At 42.0% G+C, this 18,054-nt stretch overlaps 1 protein-coding gene across 4 annotated transcripts in view; it reads right to left on the bottom strand.

Annotated features, from left to right (window-relative positions):
• Positions 1-17,724, bottom strand: part of MYO1B (myosin IB) — a 112,587-nt gene extending 94,863 nt beyond the window's left edge. For 2 of the 4 annotated variants that reach the window (XM_075756203.1, XM_075756204.1), the window contains exons 1-2: positions 17,573-17,700; positions 1,008-1,148 (exon numbers count right to left, since the gene is read on the bottom strand). In XM_075756203.1, coding sequence (XP_075612318.1) covers positions 1,008-1,142 — 135 coding nt within the window. In that variant the 5' untranslated portion in view covers positions 1,143-1,148; positions 17,573-17,700. Of the gene's footprint in view, positions 1-1,007; positions 1,149-12,671; positions 12,834-17,572 lie in introns of all 4 variants that reach the window. The other 2 variants (XM_075756202.1, XM_075756205.1) reach the window with 2 other exon arrangements.
• Positions 17,725-18,054: the final 330 nt, after the last annotated feature.

Below are 18,054 nucleotides of genomic sequence, written 5' to 3'. Positions count from 1 at the left end.
AATGAATAGCAGAGGTCAAAAGCACAGACTAAGGGATAAAAGAAGCAAACAAAAATAATACAGATCCTCCCATACTGGAGGATGGAAAGGAAAAAGTATAATGAAACCACAAAGGTTCAAATGCTTAGCAAGAAGGAAAAATATAGTCACACTAAAATTAAATGGGGAGGGGGAAGGCTAAGTTATAATTAAGTACAGAACACATCCATTTGATTATAATAAACTGCAGACACAACTGCTTGCAGATCACAGTAATACTTTGGCTTAAATATTTCAGCTTTACTCTTAAAAGATTTATCTTTCACTAGCGGTCTTGGAAAGTCTCTAGAAATCATTATGTTCTCATAGCCTCAGCAGTACAACAGATACAATACTGTGCACATTTTAACAAAAATGGAACAAAGAGAGATGAAGCAGGAAATGAAAGGCTTAACTGGAATCACAATTTGCCTCTTCATTCCCAGCCTGTGTTTCAACTGTCAGTTCACAACCTCTCTCCTATTAAGATTAATATGCCTGAAGATTTTGATTACTTCCACATATATCCAAGCTCATTGTTTCTAGTTTAAAATCCAGCCATTCTAATAAACATAACTTTTTTGCAAATCAAAGCTAGCCCTAGCATATTCCAAGCATATACTGTTTCTACATCAACCTGCTCTAACATCCTGGAAGTGAATTATTTATAACTGCAACGTCCTCTGACAACAGAAGAATCAAAGTTATTGTCATCATCAGTTCTGGAACTGCTTTTTATGTAAATCAGAAGTCCACCATGTTGTGTGATGGGGAAAAAGAAAAAGGAAAAATATCTCAGATGGAAAAGATCAAATGCAAACAATGCAGTACAGGAAAGACTACAGCACAAGTGAGGTTTAAAATATCCCTAATACAATAGATTATGTTCGGGCATTCAGTCTATGTGTATCCTCATAAATAAACAAACACATATTATAAGAATGACAACATAGCTCCTCATAGGATGTTATTTATGAACATATACTCACGTATACTTCATTGTGATCAAAGCGCTTTTTCAGATTGTTGATGAAGGAATCTTCATTAAGTGGCTCTAAAAGAACCATATCTCCCACCCCTATCATGTCATCTAAAAGTGATGTCTTGACTTCCATTTTGGCCATTTTCTCCTGTCAAGAAAGAAATGAGAAAAAAAACAAAGAGCAAATTTAGCTCAAAATTAGTCTAATTATGCACAGGTATTATCCAGTAACACTATTTAAGGAATACAATTTAAACATCCATCAAATGACTTAAAATATTTTTTTCCAAGGAACATTCTCAAAGTCATTCTATCTACCCAGGTAGCCCACATAATACCAAAAAATAACTTCTAACAGTCAACAGTACCTTCTGGTCCCTCTAGTCATTAAATATGAAACTGCAATAAACAGGAATGAAGATTCCAGTACGTGCCACATTCAGATTTTCTGGATGACCAACACAGTGTTCAAGTGCATGCAAACCCAAGTTTTATCAAAAGCTTCATCAACATCTCCAGTGTATGAAATTAGGGTTTAAATTTGTCAATACCCTAATATGAATTTCTTTCTCACCCTTACTTGTATTTCTCCAACCCCATCAACTTTTAAACAGAAACCAACTAAGAGAACTCACTCAGAGACAAAAAACACACTATTTTATCTTAATTCATGAACCCTGTACTCTAGAGTGCCTATATTCCAGTACAGTACTGCTCTTGGTTATGCGAGGCTACCAAATTACTTCATTTACTAACCAGACTCAATTAAGTTATAGATTTATTTGTAATTTTATTGCTTAAGAGAGCATTTTCGTTGGGCAGAAACAATCCAACCTACAAGTGAAGGCTGCATCTATATAACTGGAGCGGCAAAAGGCAGAAGCTGGGGTTAAGCAGGGGACCAGGATCAAACAAAGTAACAAAGGCTGATAAAGGAAGTAATTCAGACAAAGAAGTCAAGGTCAGGCCAAAACTCAACACCTATTTGATCCTCCTAGCCTTTTATTCTTCCAATCCAAACCCTACAGAAGATTAACTGAGCTCCTCAGGAACCCCAGGCACACAGTTACTGCTTTCAGCTTTCATGACAAGACTGAAAAATTGTTAGTATTAGCAGTGGCGGCCAGCAAACAGGAAACCAGAGGTGAGGGAACAACTTTGCTGACAACACAAACCAAGAACCAACTACTGCACAGCTACAGCTACACAAAACAACAGTTGAACTTCACCACTCAGCTGGAACCTCTCAGCTAGAAAATGCTATGAAGCTGTCCTTGCTCCGCCTACCACTGCAGCATATTATAATTCTAAAGTTGCTCCCCCTATCACTGCAGCAGATTTTGATTCTAATTTTTTCCTCGTTTTTCAAAACATCTTTGAACAGCATATTAGCTTATACAATCAGCATTGACCTGCCATAGTAGCTATCCGTCAGATAACTAATTTAAAAGAAGCGAAGCCTTTTATCTTTTGGTTCTGTCCGCAGCCACTGTGTTACTAGATACTATTTGATTTTTGAGCAGTGAGTGACATTTGAGGGATATTAGATCAAGACTTAAGTCATGTTTGATGTTTTTCCAAATTCAACGAAGAATTGCCTGCTCCACAGGCAGCTAACGGAAGCAATACGACAAGAACCCCAAAACCTGAACCAAGCCTGGGAATTACTAGAAATTCACATGGAAATGCAAAAACAATGCTGAACTATGGTAACCAACCAAAGCCGAGTCAACTCTGCTAAACAAACACAAGAATATTTATTTTAAACAAAAACACTGGACAAATATTTTTGTAGAGAAAGATACTTTTATTCTTTAAAGTTCACCTCTCTGAATCACCAAAAAATATTTTAAACATCCACAAAATCTTTTCAGAAGTATCACTTCAACTTCTGTATCCCATTAAGACAAATTCTTTAAACTATTAGTCTTGTTTCAATGACCTAATTACTTCCCATACATCAACTAATGCTCAAATAATTTTTGAAGGCCGAAAAAAAAAGAGTCCTTTTCAAGTATGGAACTTATTAAATATTGGGTTTATAGCCAAAAAAAAAAAAAAAAAGCCAACATAAAAATCCTAATATGGGCAATTTCAACCTAAAATTTAAGTTCTAAGTAGTATACCTCATCTACCATTGTGAAATTATGCATCACTGCTCGGGAATTTCAAGAACAAGAGCAGCCAAACCCATCAAGAACATTCATGTATTCCCAAGCTCAGAGGCACATTTTGCAGAAGAGGTGCACAAAGACACCATATCTAGTACTAAAAACTGGATCAGAAAGTTGTATACAAATACTAATTTATCAATGTATTTGCAAAGTTCAATTTTATGGTCAAAGGTTAATTTTTAGCTTTTTTTTTTTCCCCACAATAATTTAGCATCATACTATGGTTAAAATATTTCCATTAACTTGAGAGCTAGAAAATATTACAAACATAGGTGTTGAAAAAATTGGACAATACGCCTAGACATCTTATTTAACACTGAATTCTCAAAATCATTTGCAATAGCTTAGGCTTTGCAAAATATTCATTAAAGATTACCTCACACGCTGATGTACGATTCAGGAGTATTCTGCCATACCAATGCTGTTAGCCCCCACTTTGGTGGAATCCAACCATAATCCCTGCTCTGATTTAGCTAACAACAAAGAAAAGTCCAGCAAGCTTGTGTGATTATTTGGTTGCCTATCTGAGGTAACAAGTGGGGGAAAAAAACACTGTTAAGAAAAGCCAACAATGTTTAAATACACATTAAACAATTAGATCTAATTTAATCGATAATTGAATTTAATCTACTAGCAGAATTTAATAGAAGATAATATATTTATCTCAAAATACCAAAATAGCAAATAGCAATTTTAAAAGTAGCCTTAAAAAAAAAACAACTCAAAAGCAGCACACTGCACAGAAAAAAAATAAATTAAATCCTTGCTACATTGCAAGACTAAACATCAGTCACTAAGCTCAGACACTCAATCCAAATCCATGTCCAAGTACATGTATTTGCCATATATTCAAAGATGCTTTGCAGCTGGAAATCTTTTTATCAGTGCTGGTGACCACATGCTCACCGCAATTTGGAGAACAGTAAATATAAGTAGTCGGCTTCTACCTATATCTGTAATCATGCACCTCTAAAAAGATGAACATTTCTCAAGAACCAGAACCACGAGAGGGCCCGGGACCCAAACGGGCTCCCAGTGCCTGAGGGATCAGTAAGGACTGAAACCACAGCTGTGCAGGAACTGGCAAACAGGAATTAGGTTCAAGGAAAGAACCAGAATGGGTTGTGTACTTTAACACAAGGACACGTTTAGTTATTTTCAAATTAAGATTGCTGAATGGGAGGTGATGTATGGAGGTACTGGAGTGAGGCTCTATCTATTTCAAAGGGAAGTTCAATAAAAAGTAACCTCAAAATGCAAGTGGTACTCCCTCAATTTACCTAATACATTGCTTTTGCGACTGTAATGTGTCAGTCTTTTGACATTAAGAAAAACGAGAGTATTGTATAAAGATTACAGCTGCAAATTATTGAAATTTTAATATAGCAACAAATTAGCTCGGAAAAAAACCCCAAAATTCATCTAACATTTGCAGCTTGCTAATCAGATTCTTCTTCAAACATTCTCTGATCTCTCCCACACCCACTTACCACTTGAGTCTTCTCCCAAATTTACCTTTCTTATCCCTAAAGCAAACATCGGCAGCGTTTCAGAACATCTCCCTGCTCTCTAGTCATTTGTCAAATCTGTTCTTCCTCACTTTGGTCTCATATCTAGGCCTTAATTCAATGGCGTGAGAACACTTTCAACACGTTTCCATTCTCAGAAAAATAAAAAAGATTATTCAGTAATCCTTCACAGCTTGATCTGTTTTATGTCGGACAACACACTGGGGAGGAGAAGTGCTGGGCATGTTACATTGTAAAATGCTTTTATCCACATGCTCCCACATTACACGAAGCCTTTTAAAACACAGACTGTTGTACCTACTCCTTGCAACACCTGGGATTGCCATACAGCTAGGTTAGTTGAATCTAAAACCTCCTGCAAGGATGGCAAATTAAAATTACACTATTCCACAGCAGTCCTATCATCAGCCAATCTGAAATAAGAGCTAATGAGAACTATAAATAGATGATACGGAGAATAGGCAAAACCCCAAAAGCCTTGTACAATTAAGTTCGCACCTCCTCCAAGGGGGAAATGAAGTAATACCCTCTTATTGGCATGCAGCATGTTACGGAATTGTCCAGGGTTTTCCACATCACCTTCATCCACTAAAACAGCAACAATTATCAGCAGCTTCCTGCTGCTACGGACGTGCAGTCCTTAGCACATATTTCCATTTGCTGCACTGGAATTATCACCAGCTGCAGAGGTGGCTTGCTTGGTTTTCTTCTTTTGTGGCACTGTAGCAAAAGGGTAATTTCTCTACCATCAAAATTGTCACAATAGATGTATTCACATATGCTTAAAGCTCTATTTAAAAAAAAAAAAAAAAAAAAAAGAGAGCCTTTGGTTTCACTACCACCAACTCACTGCAGAAAATACCACCTTTTATTTTATAAAAGTTAACAGGGACAACCTGCAACATCAGTAATTCAGTAGTGGAGTTCAAACTGATTTCATGTTCCAGGTCTGATCCTGAGCCCCCATCAGGCTGTAATTATGCTTGCCCACTCGTCATTTTTTTTCTCTGAGGGAGCAATCAGCCCACACAGAGCGGGGACACTGACAGGCCACTGCTGCAAAAAACAGCTCGGGGCACAGTGTCATTACCTGAACAAAACAAAACCAAAAGGGCCTAAAGCCATCTTGTGCTACTCAACAAATATAAGTACCAATTTAGCAAGAGGCAGGATTTAAATTCATCCTGTTCTGCTGCCCAAAGCCTGCATATCACAGGCCTCTGACTGATGCCCAGAAAGCACAAGTTCACCAACACCTTGTGCTGGTTCACCAGATAAACCGAGGCAGACTCTGCAACTGAACAAGTACAGTGCCCAACAGCAGCATGTACGAAAAAATGTTGATATCATCCAGAGCAAATCTTTGCTTTCCCTCCAGACCCCGTAACGTTTTAGCCTCTGGATGCTGGAGGGGAGCAGCGCACCGAGCATTTCCTATCTGCTGCCTGGCCACTGTCTGCTAGGAACACCTGCACCCGCCTGGCCAGCCGTCACTGCTCACAGATGTTGCTCTGTCACCATCAATGTGCTGAAGAAAAGAGCATGCAGAAAACAGCACGATATTGCAACCTACGATTTCTTCCTGCAAGAAAATGGACCTGAGAAACCTGACAGAAAGATTGCAGGCAGGAATGTTAATAGATATCACAACAGCAGTACAAGCACCCTAAAAAAACTAAAATGCTTCCCCTCACTCTCCATCTTTCCTTCTGGTTTGGCTTATGTCTGAGTATCTTCTGAATTCCTTTTCCTCCCACAGTCCAACTGAACAAATCAGTGTTTTCCAAACTGAAAAAGTTTATAATTTGGGGCTTTTGAATTAGCATCTTACCTACCAAGCAAGAGCTAGTATTTGAAAGCCTTGTGCAACTTTTCTTTATTTTCTGTAGGCATTGAACATTACACACGTGTACCAGATTCCTTGAGTACTTAACAACAAACAGCTCCAGTGAATTACGAAAGTAAAATGTGGCATTACAGGGTATATTTGTATTAGAACTGCAGGAATGTTTGCACTCGGCATCAGCTAAATGGGAATGGCTCTTTAGCAACATCAGCTTAGGACAGAGTTGCATACCAGTGACTGCAATTTAGATGACAGAAGATTTTCCCAGCAGAATTCCATAGGAGGAACGAATGCTCCACTGGCTCCTGCTACCAAGCGCCACGCTAGAGAGCTAAGGATGGGGCAATTTTCAAGAAAGAAACAGGCCACTTAAACTACTAAAAGATGATATTGCTTCACGTGGTTGCAGCTGTTTGATCAGCAGTACTTTAACAATGGAGACCTAATTGCAGTTTAGGAAAACTGACAGTGTAATAATTAGAGCTCATTAGGAAGTGTATAAAATGTTTGCTGGGACGTTATCTCCTACTGACTTAAACAGTGACTGAAACTTTCTTCACTAATAGGACTCAGGTCCTTTATAAATGCAGAGGGGAGAGATCTGGTGGATGTTGCCAGAGTTCTTTGGCATTTGTTGGGAGTTTTATGTCGTTTTTTTATTTTTAGATCAGCTTAGTTACAATCTACATTAAGCAGTAATTAGTTGTTATCAAGCCCCCAAAAGTGAGATGCCTCTTTCATGCCTCTATTCACGCCCTTCATCACAAGACTCATATCACGTAAAAGGCGTGCAGTACCTCACCACAAAACCAAAATAACCTGAGCCACGTATGCAGAAGATACAGCTTTGCCCTCCTTCTCTTCCCTAATAAAAGACTAATTCATGAGCCTGGAGGAAGGAGTGAGGGGCTCTGTTTGCATTTCTCTAAGGCTACTTTCTGTAACTTTTGCATACTAGTTTGAATAACACTAGCATGGATATTACCTACTGTAAGAGACCGCAGGGTGTATCTATTCTACTATTTCTACTTTATGCTCCCGGAAGCACAGGTTTTCAAATTACTTCTAATAATTATTTTGCAACCACAACACAGTAACTGCCACAGTAATTGCACTCAGGGGCTGATATAATTCCTAAGGCAACTTGCAGCCCCGCTTTAACTCATCCAGTGGGCGATACAGTCATGCTAGGTTTGGGGAGAAACATTTGGTCCTTCAACATTGCCAAGGCATCCTTCTTTAGCACCTGCTAAAATACAGCCTTAAAATAATCAAAAAACGTTTGGTGTTCCATTTTTACCCTGCAAAAATTCCTTTACATTTTGGATTATATTGACAGATTTCAAAGATTACAGGTGTGGAGTAGTCTTTTCCATAAATGGTTATTCCAGAGCCTGAATTTGGGAGATTTTGGGGGGGTTTTTGGTTGGATTGTTTGGATTTTTTTTAATTACCTCAATTTGACAGGGAGAACACCTTGGGCATTTCCAATGTGTAATGCATCTGGAAATAGGTCTTCACTAACAAGGCTGATTGAGTCCAAAATTCTGGTTAAATTCCCACTGACTTCAGCAGAAACAGGATCCATGGTGGTTTCCTACATTTAGGCTTTTCTTAGCCATTGTCTAACCACAGAGTTTTATAACCATTCCAGGTCCACATCTACAGAAAGGGATAAAATATTCAGGAATAGAGGGGGTCTCTTTTTGGCACATACCTTGCTAAGATTCTCTTGAATCTTTTTCAAAGTAAGGAGCAAAATGTGACTACAAAGTTGTCAAAGGTCCTGCCTTCTTCCCCTAAACCAAAAACTAGATTTCAGATTATCAGTGTTCTTCAGGCGTGATTTTTTTAAAAGCACAGAACATGAACACAAAGAAAACACTCTCATTCTTTCAAAAAAATCCACAAAAATTAGCTTTTATTACTGGATATCTGAACTCCACTAAGTAGAGGGTGCCCTTTTAAACTGATTATCTTCATCTTTCAAGCTGCCGCCTAAAGTTTCCTGCCAATTTTTTGGGATCCTGCCCAATCTAAAGGTTATGTTTGCATAGCTGTTGCAGAATAGGGGCATGAAACCCAAGGTAGCGCTTTTGTTTATTTTGGGGGATCTTCTTTATTTGTTGTATGTGACACACCAGTAGCTTGCTACCACACCAGAGTTTGTGTTCAAAAGAATGTCCAGTGGCAGATCCTCACAAAATACAAAGTCAAAACATTTCTTTCAATTGAGGTTTCACTCCTTTGGGAGTGATCCAGCAATCAACTGTAATATTTTATTGTAATAGGTTTTTTAAGTTCCCTTCCACACAAGCGCACAGGCAGAGAGCAAGCCTTGCATTCCTCCAGTCGGCACATAAATCACACATCCCTGATACAGGCAAAAGAAATCTACTCAAGGAGGGGGGGCAACTGGAGTGAATACAAATTATGTATGTCAGTAAGGTGGATATCAAGAGATGTCTTAATACTATGGGGTTAAAATATCAGAGTACATGCTAATCTTCTCCTCAAATGCTTGCATGCGTTCCCTGTTAAGCAGTTGATGATAAGCCTCAAAGATATGCAGAATATGAAATAACAGAACAGGTAACACCGCAGCTTCACTCAGCTGCCAAGAGCAGAAGGAAAAGCAGCCACAGAAAATCATCACGGCAGTCACGGAACCAGACTTAAAACTGGGCACAGACAAACACAAAGCTAATCAGGAGCCTCAGGAAATCCAGATCCCTCAAGAAGCATTGGTGCCCCCATCTACCCACCACCAACCCACCCACAATAACCAAGCATACCCGTAACTCCTAGAGCAGCTTGCAGACACCATCACGTTCAGTTACCCACAGAGCAAGGTCCAAGTTTCCATGCACCCGTATTCTCTTTCCAAGCACTGAAAGTCTGAGTAAAGCTAAAATTTACATGGCTGAAAGCACCGTGTATTTCCACATCATTCACTTCCCTATTCAATTTAAAACAAAAGGAAAAGTCACCCAAACACCACCCCGGAGATCTTATTCTTGCCCATTGCAATTTCCCCCTCCTGGAAACCTCACCTGACAGGCTCCTTGTAATATTTGTAAACAATATTTGGAATGTTTTTAACCTAGTATTTTATAAAAATAAGACAAATCGTGCTAGCTGTGCATGTCTTGGTCTATGCATCCACTGACATACATGCCTATTGCTGAATTTCATTCAAAGGGAAGAAGAGTAAAGGACAACAGAAGAGCTGATTTTCTACATGTTTGTAAAAGCGGGCAGGAGGGAAGATTTCAGCATAAGCGTCCCATCAGAGATGTGGGCTGCAAGGAGAACAAACACCTTGTTAAGTACCACTGAGCCACTGCAAAGGTGTTTCACAAGATTCCCTAGCTGCAGAAGAGCTTCAAATGGAAATTATTGCCTCTTTGCAAGTCAATCCGTCACAAGAGAAAAACCTGCAGGAAGTCAGACTTGATTAGTCCCATTTCTCCCAGGACTAGCTGCCAAGGTAACAGAACAGGGTTTCACCCTACAACTTGCCATCGCTGTCTATTCTGCACATCAATTTCTCTTCAGCAAAAACACTGTTATTTTTGCATGAAAAGCAGGAGGGAAGAAAATTAGAAAAAAAAAAAAATGGATGCAAGTGGTGCAGGAAATGGAAGTAATATTTGCTTAAACCCAAGCTAAAAAAGCATCTGTTTAAGGGCAGAGGAAGCTTAGACACATTACATGTACTGTTAGACATGTTTGCTTTTCTCAAGTGTTAAACAATATCCACAGTTTAGTCATTTTCATTGTAACAGTCATTTCCAGTAAGACATCTAAAATCACAGGACAAAAGTCATCAATTCTTAAATCAAAGTATCTCCAGCTATTCCTGTGTACCTCTTATCAAGAGATATCTGGGACAATGGGGGCAGTTCAAGAGGCTGCATTTCAACACACAGTAATTGCTCTTGTCCAGACAGCCGTGAAGTTAGAAGACAGCACACAGTGTTTTTATTAACATCTAGCATGATAAACCAAGGCATTTCCAAACAAAATGTAACACTTCACAGATTTAGAGAGGGTCACCTTCCAAAAACATCAATAGAAAGCACCTCCCTCCCACAGAAGGAAAATAGCTGGTCTCACGGCAGAGAAACTCAACATACACCCACAGGTACTGTGTTTTCCCTTGCTTTGTTCAGAAAGAACTATCATCTGGCAGTTTTAGGAAGCAAAAAGATCTATTCACGTGAGACACACGCAAGCGTTCCCTGTGGCAGAAATCTGTTACAAGGTGCGAGGAGCTCCAGCTCTACCCTTGCTTGCCAAGAGATTTTCCAGGGTTTCTCCTGGAGTGAACTTTGTTTTAACGCAGCCTTCCCTCTTTGATCACTGAAGGTAATCTCCAGAGCCCTTTTAACTCCTGCAGCCTGACAGTCTGTGAACTGAACAATGGCAATAGTAGCTATATGTCCTGCGTGTTTGAGGCCGGTGCCAAAACCACTGTATCATACAGTCATGACTACTATACTGCTCTACTCCAGAGCACGATTTTTCAGCCTTCTAACGTTTCCTCAGAAATAGTTCCTACAGCGGGCCTAATTTCTAGCCTAAATTTATTCATGGTCAGCTAATATCCACTTCTTGCTTGGGCTAATGCCATAGGGGGTTTTTTGTTTGTTTTGGTTTTAAATTTAAATGTGTTTTCTTCCTCCCAGGAAAATATTTAGAGAGGATCTTCTCATGGTCCTCATTCAGAATAAAGCATAGCCAGGATTGCTCATTTACCTCTTAGCAGCTTCTCCATCCCCCTGACAATTCCACTCCCACTCCTATTTGAGCCCATCTTTGCTGAGCAGGGTTAACCAAGGCTGTACAGAGGATTCCTGGTACATTGTGGCAGCGGTATTTCCTCACCACCGCCAAGAATATCTCTTCCAAGAGAGGGGGATTCATCTTCACCCTCTTGACTACTCTTTCCTTCTCCAACATTTCACCTGGAATCAGCACTTCCCTAGCTCACCCTGTGTGACTAAGCTCGACTTCTCCATCAGTCACAGACCTACTCTCACAGGTAAAAACCAAGAATGGTCTCCAGACTCTCAGTAAGCAACTGGTTAGTGGTTTAGCTGTAAATTAGACATCCCAGGTATTCTTTCTTTCACATCTGACTGAGCATGAGCCCCACTAAAAAAAGCTTTTTTCTCCATGCTGGAACAAGAAGCTCTAGCAAAGTGAACAGTTAACTGGTCCCTGGAGTCCCAGAAAAAATGGCACCTCTTCATGTCTCAGCCAGCATCAAGTCTCTCTATTAAGCTGCTTATTTGCTTCCCACAGAGGAACAAGGGAGAGGATTAATACCATCTTCACTCCCTTCAACAGCTCTCCTAAAGCAGAACTAACTTCTCATTGCAGTGCCATCCAAAGAGTCCTTATGCAATAAGGACTTTAAGGATACCTCTTTGATCTAAAAAGACACCATTAACTGTCCTACAAATTGTTTTAACACAAAGGCACTAAAATACAGAGAGTAGGTGCAACTTCCTTTGCTTGTGCTTCCCCAAGACACAGAATTCAACATCCAGTAGTTTCCTTGTTTCATGTCTGAGGTGCAGGTTTTTCAAAGGTCAGTGGAAAAGTTAAAGCACAGTCTCAGGACATTACATATACTCTATTGTACACAAAACTGGTTACCTTAAGGTCAAGCCTTTAACAAAGATATTCAAACACCAGTGTGTTCCTGCAACCATGAGGAAGATCAGACTTCATAAAGAAAATGCATATAAAAGAACAGAAATATTTCAGGATGTGACTGCTCTGTACCTGTTTTTATTTCCCTTGTAGTAAGTCCTGCAGTTTAACTTATTTCTAACTCAAAGTAGTTACCCCCCGCAGCACTGCAGAGCACACAAACTATTAAAAGTATGGAAAGTTACAGAAAAAGGAGCAGAGAGGAAAAAGCAAGAGAGCTCACATACAGAGCATATTTGTGAGCCCAGGAAACTTGTACCAATGCTGACCAGGCTGTGGTCACAAACTTTTAAAAACTGCCTTCTGCTGACAGTAGGGAAAAATTAGTCTTTCCTTGCTGCCCGTATTTAGAAAATAAAGAAATCTACAGTAAGCAATTCTGATAGAACAGTACCCACCAACCCTTCTGTTACTCAGCATCTATTCCTCATAATTATCTCCTCCTTCTCTCCTCCCTATACATTTTTTCTTTCTTCCTGCTATCTTTGCTTTTCATGGTCCTGCTGCCCAACACTGTAAGGATTTCTGCCAATATAAGACCCTCACAAGGACTGCTGCATCTACAAGAGAAGGAGAACAAGGCAAAGTTTATGAACATAATTACTACATCCACACCACAGCAATTCAGAGGCAGCACTGCACAAAGTCAAGCACAAAGCAATTACCTAAAGCCCAAGATGCACCCACTTCCCACCCCTGCAAAGGAGAAAATCTTTGTGACAGTAAATGTTTCTCATCCTCTCTCCTTAGGCCTCTGGATATTTGGATTCCTTATCTTGGGCCTTCAGCTGGTTTGCTGAAATGTTAAGTCTGGCTGCTTAGGCTAGAGGCCACCTCTTCATTGCTTTCACCCAAAGGCTCGAGCGTTGGCGTGCATGTACATGCGTGTGCATATGTGGTTTTAGTGGTTGGACTTAGTAGTGCTAGGTTAACGGTTGGTCTTGATGATCTTAAAGGTCTTTTCCAACCAAAATGATTTTATGATTCTGTTTTCCACTGGAGAGAAAGGATGCTGCCCTTGTCTCTGGGATCCATTACTGCTGCTATACTGTCTGCACAGAATGACTCCCCAACCAGTTTGCATCTGAGAAGGGGACTTCCTAAGTCTACTTCATCTCTGAAGCCCTATTTTGAAACTTCAGTCTCTCTCATTGAAACACTTTCATCATCACAGTGACTTTGCTAGTGGAATTAAAACATATCAAGAAATAGACACAAGTTGACTTGCTGATACCATATGGGAAATTTCCCAGTTACAAGGAGTTGGGAGAGATAAACTATTTGGTGTCTGCATGGCTTTTACCAAAAGCTATGCCAGTAGCTCTTCACATGCAAAAAGACAATTTGGATGGTTCTAGCTCTGCAGCTGGATGATCCATTAGTCTAAAATCTTGAGCCTGCAGGAAACTCCAAAGACTCTACAGTTACTTGAATAAAGGTAAGCAAAAGGTGAAATAAACTGCTTGGGTTTACAAGTTTCTTCAAACACAGAGCAAAGGATCAAAAATGGCAGGAGTCACTGAAAATGGCCATGCATACCCCGAAAGCACACTCCAGCTCTACTGAAAGAAGAGCCTGTCACAGGCCAGGTGGGTCGCTGAGGATCAAGTCACAGATTTCACAGTTACCCACCTTCCAGATAGAGAATATGATTGCAATAAGCATGATATGCCAGTGGCTTTGGAAGGATGGGGTACAGGCACCAGAGTTAGGTAAAGAAGTAGAGGCCACTTGGTTAGAGAAAAAAAGCTTGGCAAGAGACCAAAGACAAAAATTATGAGGAAGTGTGGCAAAGAGTTAATGTCCCTACAGAAGTATGGAAGATGGGAACCCCAGAGAGAGTTACAGAAAGACTTCCTTTATTTGCTCATTAAACAGAGGTACTTCGCCTATTCAAAAGCAGAAACACCTACTACACTTCTTTCATATGTTTTTATATATGCAAAAGTACATGGAAAGGTTTTGAGAAACTCATCTTTGTCTTCCCCAAGATGGAGCTTAAGTCCAACAGCAAAAAACAGGAGATCCTGGTCTCCGCACTTGGTTCACACACCAGAACCTGGAGTCATAAAAACCAAAAGAGCAAAACTTTTGACAATCTACAAGCAAAGCAGGGCACAACTGTAAAAGGTGAATGTTTTGAGAGTAATGCTCAAACCCACCAGGAAAGACTCACAAAAAGACCCTTGTTGCAGTTCCAGTTTTCTGTTTAACAGCTACTTTACAGCACATGACAAAGAGTTGCAACCCTTTCCAGTATCAATTCAGCGCAAAAGAAAAATCTTTACTTTTACTTTTTTTCTTTTTTATTCTAGGAACTACAGAAGAAAATAAAATTAATGTTATTCTTTACTGCCTCTTTATGACAAAGCATGCCTTGATGTTAGTTTATACATCAGAAATCAAGTTCTGGTTTCCTTCTTTTTGGAGGATATGAATGGAGAGGTTACATAAGGATGTAATAGGAGCTGTTACTTCCTTTCCCAGTTGAAGAGAAAAAGCTGTGGATCAGGTTACAGACTCAAGGGCTGGTCATCACTACTGCAGCCTTCCAAATTTTTTTTGCCAGTAGTCCCCCAAACAGGAGAAGCTACTTAGCTACTTTTTATTTCAAAGTAAGTCGGCTCTCAGAATTTAAAAGACTAAGTACACAGCTATTGGGAGGCAGGGGAGGAAGCCTTTATTTTTGCCTTTCATCAAACTCAGGAAATTCCCAAAAGCTTGACGCCTACAATCACTCAAGTCACAATTTTCCATTTTGGTTTGCTCTTCATTAGCACAATAAAAAGGATAAATGAAATATAAGGTAAGATTTATAGGACGGTCTGACACATGAACTGCACTAAATAAGCTTAGCACACTGACAGAGCGCTTAACTCTGGCTGGTGTGTTAGCGTTTGTCCCAGCTCTGACCACACAGAGCAAGCAAGAGAGGAAACGCAGTGTCCAGACTGACCCGCACGAGCACTGAGCTGTTCTCCAAACCGTCCCACTTGCGCTTTCTTCACCTTCCTCTCCGATTCCCAAGCCACTGCTATTACTGCTGCCGAAGGAAGATGAGATCAGGCTCCAACACGAGGAATTTCTGTTCCCACAGAGCTCAGAGAAAACGGATGATCTCAGAGAATCATGTGAAGCAAGTCCATGACACTTCCATGAGGCAGAGTATCTCCAGTATATTGCCAGCAGTTTCTTAAGAGCGCACAGTGGGAAAAATTAATGGCTTTGCTTATGTTTCCAATTTCTCTCTCCCACTTCCTCCTCTCTTTTGCCAGACTTTTATTTTCCCTTCCCCCAGAAGCACTAGTAGGCTTGCAATGTACATTTGCATCAAGTACAAGGGAATTACATCAAGTCTTGCACAACGTTTGAAAGGGCTAACGCACATAGCTAAATTAAACTACCGTCCCCTGGCATCGTTTCCTCACGGAGTTCCTCCCCACAGATGTGATTTAACAAGGTCTCTTACCAAAAAAAAAAAAAAAAAAAAAAAAAAGGAAAGAAAAAAAGGCAAGTTTCTGTGATCTGAGATGCTTTCATGAGTTCTTTCACCTTTGCCTTGTGGAGCACTCAGCCTTTGTGGTGCCCATATGGAGCCAGAAGCTTTTAAGATGTTCATCAAATACACCACCTAACACCACAGAGGTGTTTTCAGAAATATCTTCTTTGCTTACGGACAGGGGGGGACTTGTGGTAACCTAACATGCCAGTAATTGCTACACGATGGTGAACACCGACATGAGCGGTGATCACTGTATGTTACTCTGCGAATAATAGGAATGCTGCAACTGTTACACCTTCACACAGAATCAAGCCAGAGGCAGCACATTGCATTAAGAACTAAATTAAAGACATTCTTAAACTCAGACCCAGGACAACTGGAAATAAAAACACATGAAGAGAACATCATCGTTACCCTTAATATGTTTAAAAGCAGCCAAGCACTGAACTCGACTTTAACAGATGGGTCGGAGCTATTTCTGTTCCCTAACACTGTGCACTTTTGGGGAAAGCCTTGTTTTTGACACAGGGCTTGACAAAGTGATGATTCATCCAGGGAAGGATGGGCAGCTTGTTGCCAGCCTTAATTCACAATTAACAATAGAACAGCCGGATATGGGAAACTCACGATTCAACACAAAAATTGCAGAGTCAGCCATTTTACCTGACCTTTACATTTTCCAGTGGTGATTTCTAATCTGGATGTATTTTAAATAGTTTCTCCAACACACATTTTAAGAGTAGTTAGCTTTTATTTCATTACTGTTACATTTGTCCTTTAGGATAGTGGTCCTAATTAAATACAAAGCAATTGACTTAATCACATCATCTGAAATTGCAAAGGTTTAAATTACTCAAAAAAGCAAATGGCATGCATGCACACAGACAGACGTGCGTATGGGGACTGCGGGCAAGACAAGTGAGCACCGTGCCTATGCACTTGGTGGCCGTACTGCCAGCCCCGCTCGCTGCAGGCCCTGCTAGGATGGCCATTGTTTTGTACAGGGGAATCTGGCCACTCCGAGGAACAAAGGGATGCCCTTCCCAAAACACAGCAGCAGCAGCAGATGTCCTACACCGTATCCCGACAGCTTCGGCCCCAGTAGGCGCAGACAGACGGTCTTAGTAGGGAGGGTTCATGAAGCCGTGCCCTCAGGCAAGCTCTTTGGGACAACGACCCTGCCCCGGACCGTCCCTAAGTCTCTTCTCCAAAAGTTACCCAATGGCAGAATTCATCATCCCGCTCCAAGTTACCGACACTCTTCCCACGGCGGTCCTCCTCTCTCCTCATACCCAAGCCCGCTCTTTTGAATTAAGCAAAGCCGCGCACACAGGGTAATTATTTTAGACAAGAAGAAACAGATGCCACAGCCTCTCTCCAGAAAAAGCACACACGCACACATTCTTATTCTACAGGGTAAGATCCAGACCATCTCTGCGTGTGTGCACGCCAGCATTCATGCCTAAACTAAGCCGCCTAAAGCCCACAGCCATCCACCAGATGGTAACGAACGCCACAACGCCCGTAAATCGTCCCAAAGACGCAGTTTTGTCCCGGGAACGGACGCCCAGGGTTCCCGCGCTCGGCACCCAGACCCCGGCACCGCCGCCCCCTCCTCGCAAAGGACCCGGCACCGAACCCCCCAATACCCCAACCCCCTGCAGCACTGACCCCATCCCCGCGGGGTGCGCGGCGAGTCCTATCCCATCCCGTCCCTCCGGGGCGCAGCGCTCCGCGCCCCGCCGCCCCCCGGTCCCGCACAACAAAGGGCAGAGGGGATCCCGGGGGGAGCCGTACCTCTGCCGCCGAAGGGCGCTGCCCGCCGTCCCGCGGCAGCCCGACACCTCCCGCCCCGAGCCGGCGGCGGACGCTGCCCAGCCGAAGCCGCGGCGGAGCGGAGCGGGGCGCACCCCGGCCCCTCCCCGCCTGCGAGGGGCGGAGGCGCCGCCGCCCGCCGTCCCCGGTAGCGCCCGCCCGGCCGCCCGGCCTCGCAGCGCCGCCCGGCGGGCACCGCTCCCCGCGCCGGGGGACTCCCCGGCCCGCCCCGGAGCCCCGCCGCAGCCTCCTTCCCGCTGCATCCAGCCCGCACCCCCCCCGCCCCGCCTCGCCCTGTGCAACGAACGGCGGGCCCCCCGAATGAGCCCGCGGGGGCTGAGCAGCGGCAGGTGCTCCGAGCAGGAATCCTCCTCACCTGATCTCCCCCGTGTGCTGCAAGGGGGGGGGGGGGGGGGGGCTTCCACCCGTCCTGTTGTTTGAGGCATACAACTCCCACAACACTG

Source organism: Balearica regulorum, chromosome 6 (genome assembly GCF_011004875.1).
Source record: "Balearica regulorum gibbericeps isolate bBalReg1 chromosome 6, bBalReg1.pri, whole genome shotgun sequence".
In the NCBI taxonomy this organism is placed as follows: Eukaryota; Metazoa; Chordata; class Aves; order Gruiformes; family Gruidae; genus Balearica; species Balearica regulorum.
This window is presented reverse-complemented; position numbering and strand designations above follow the sequence as displayed.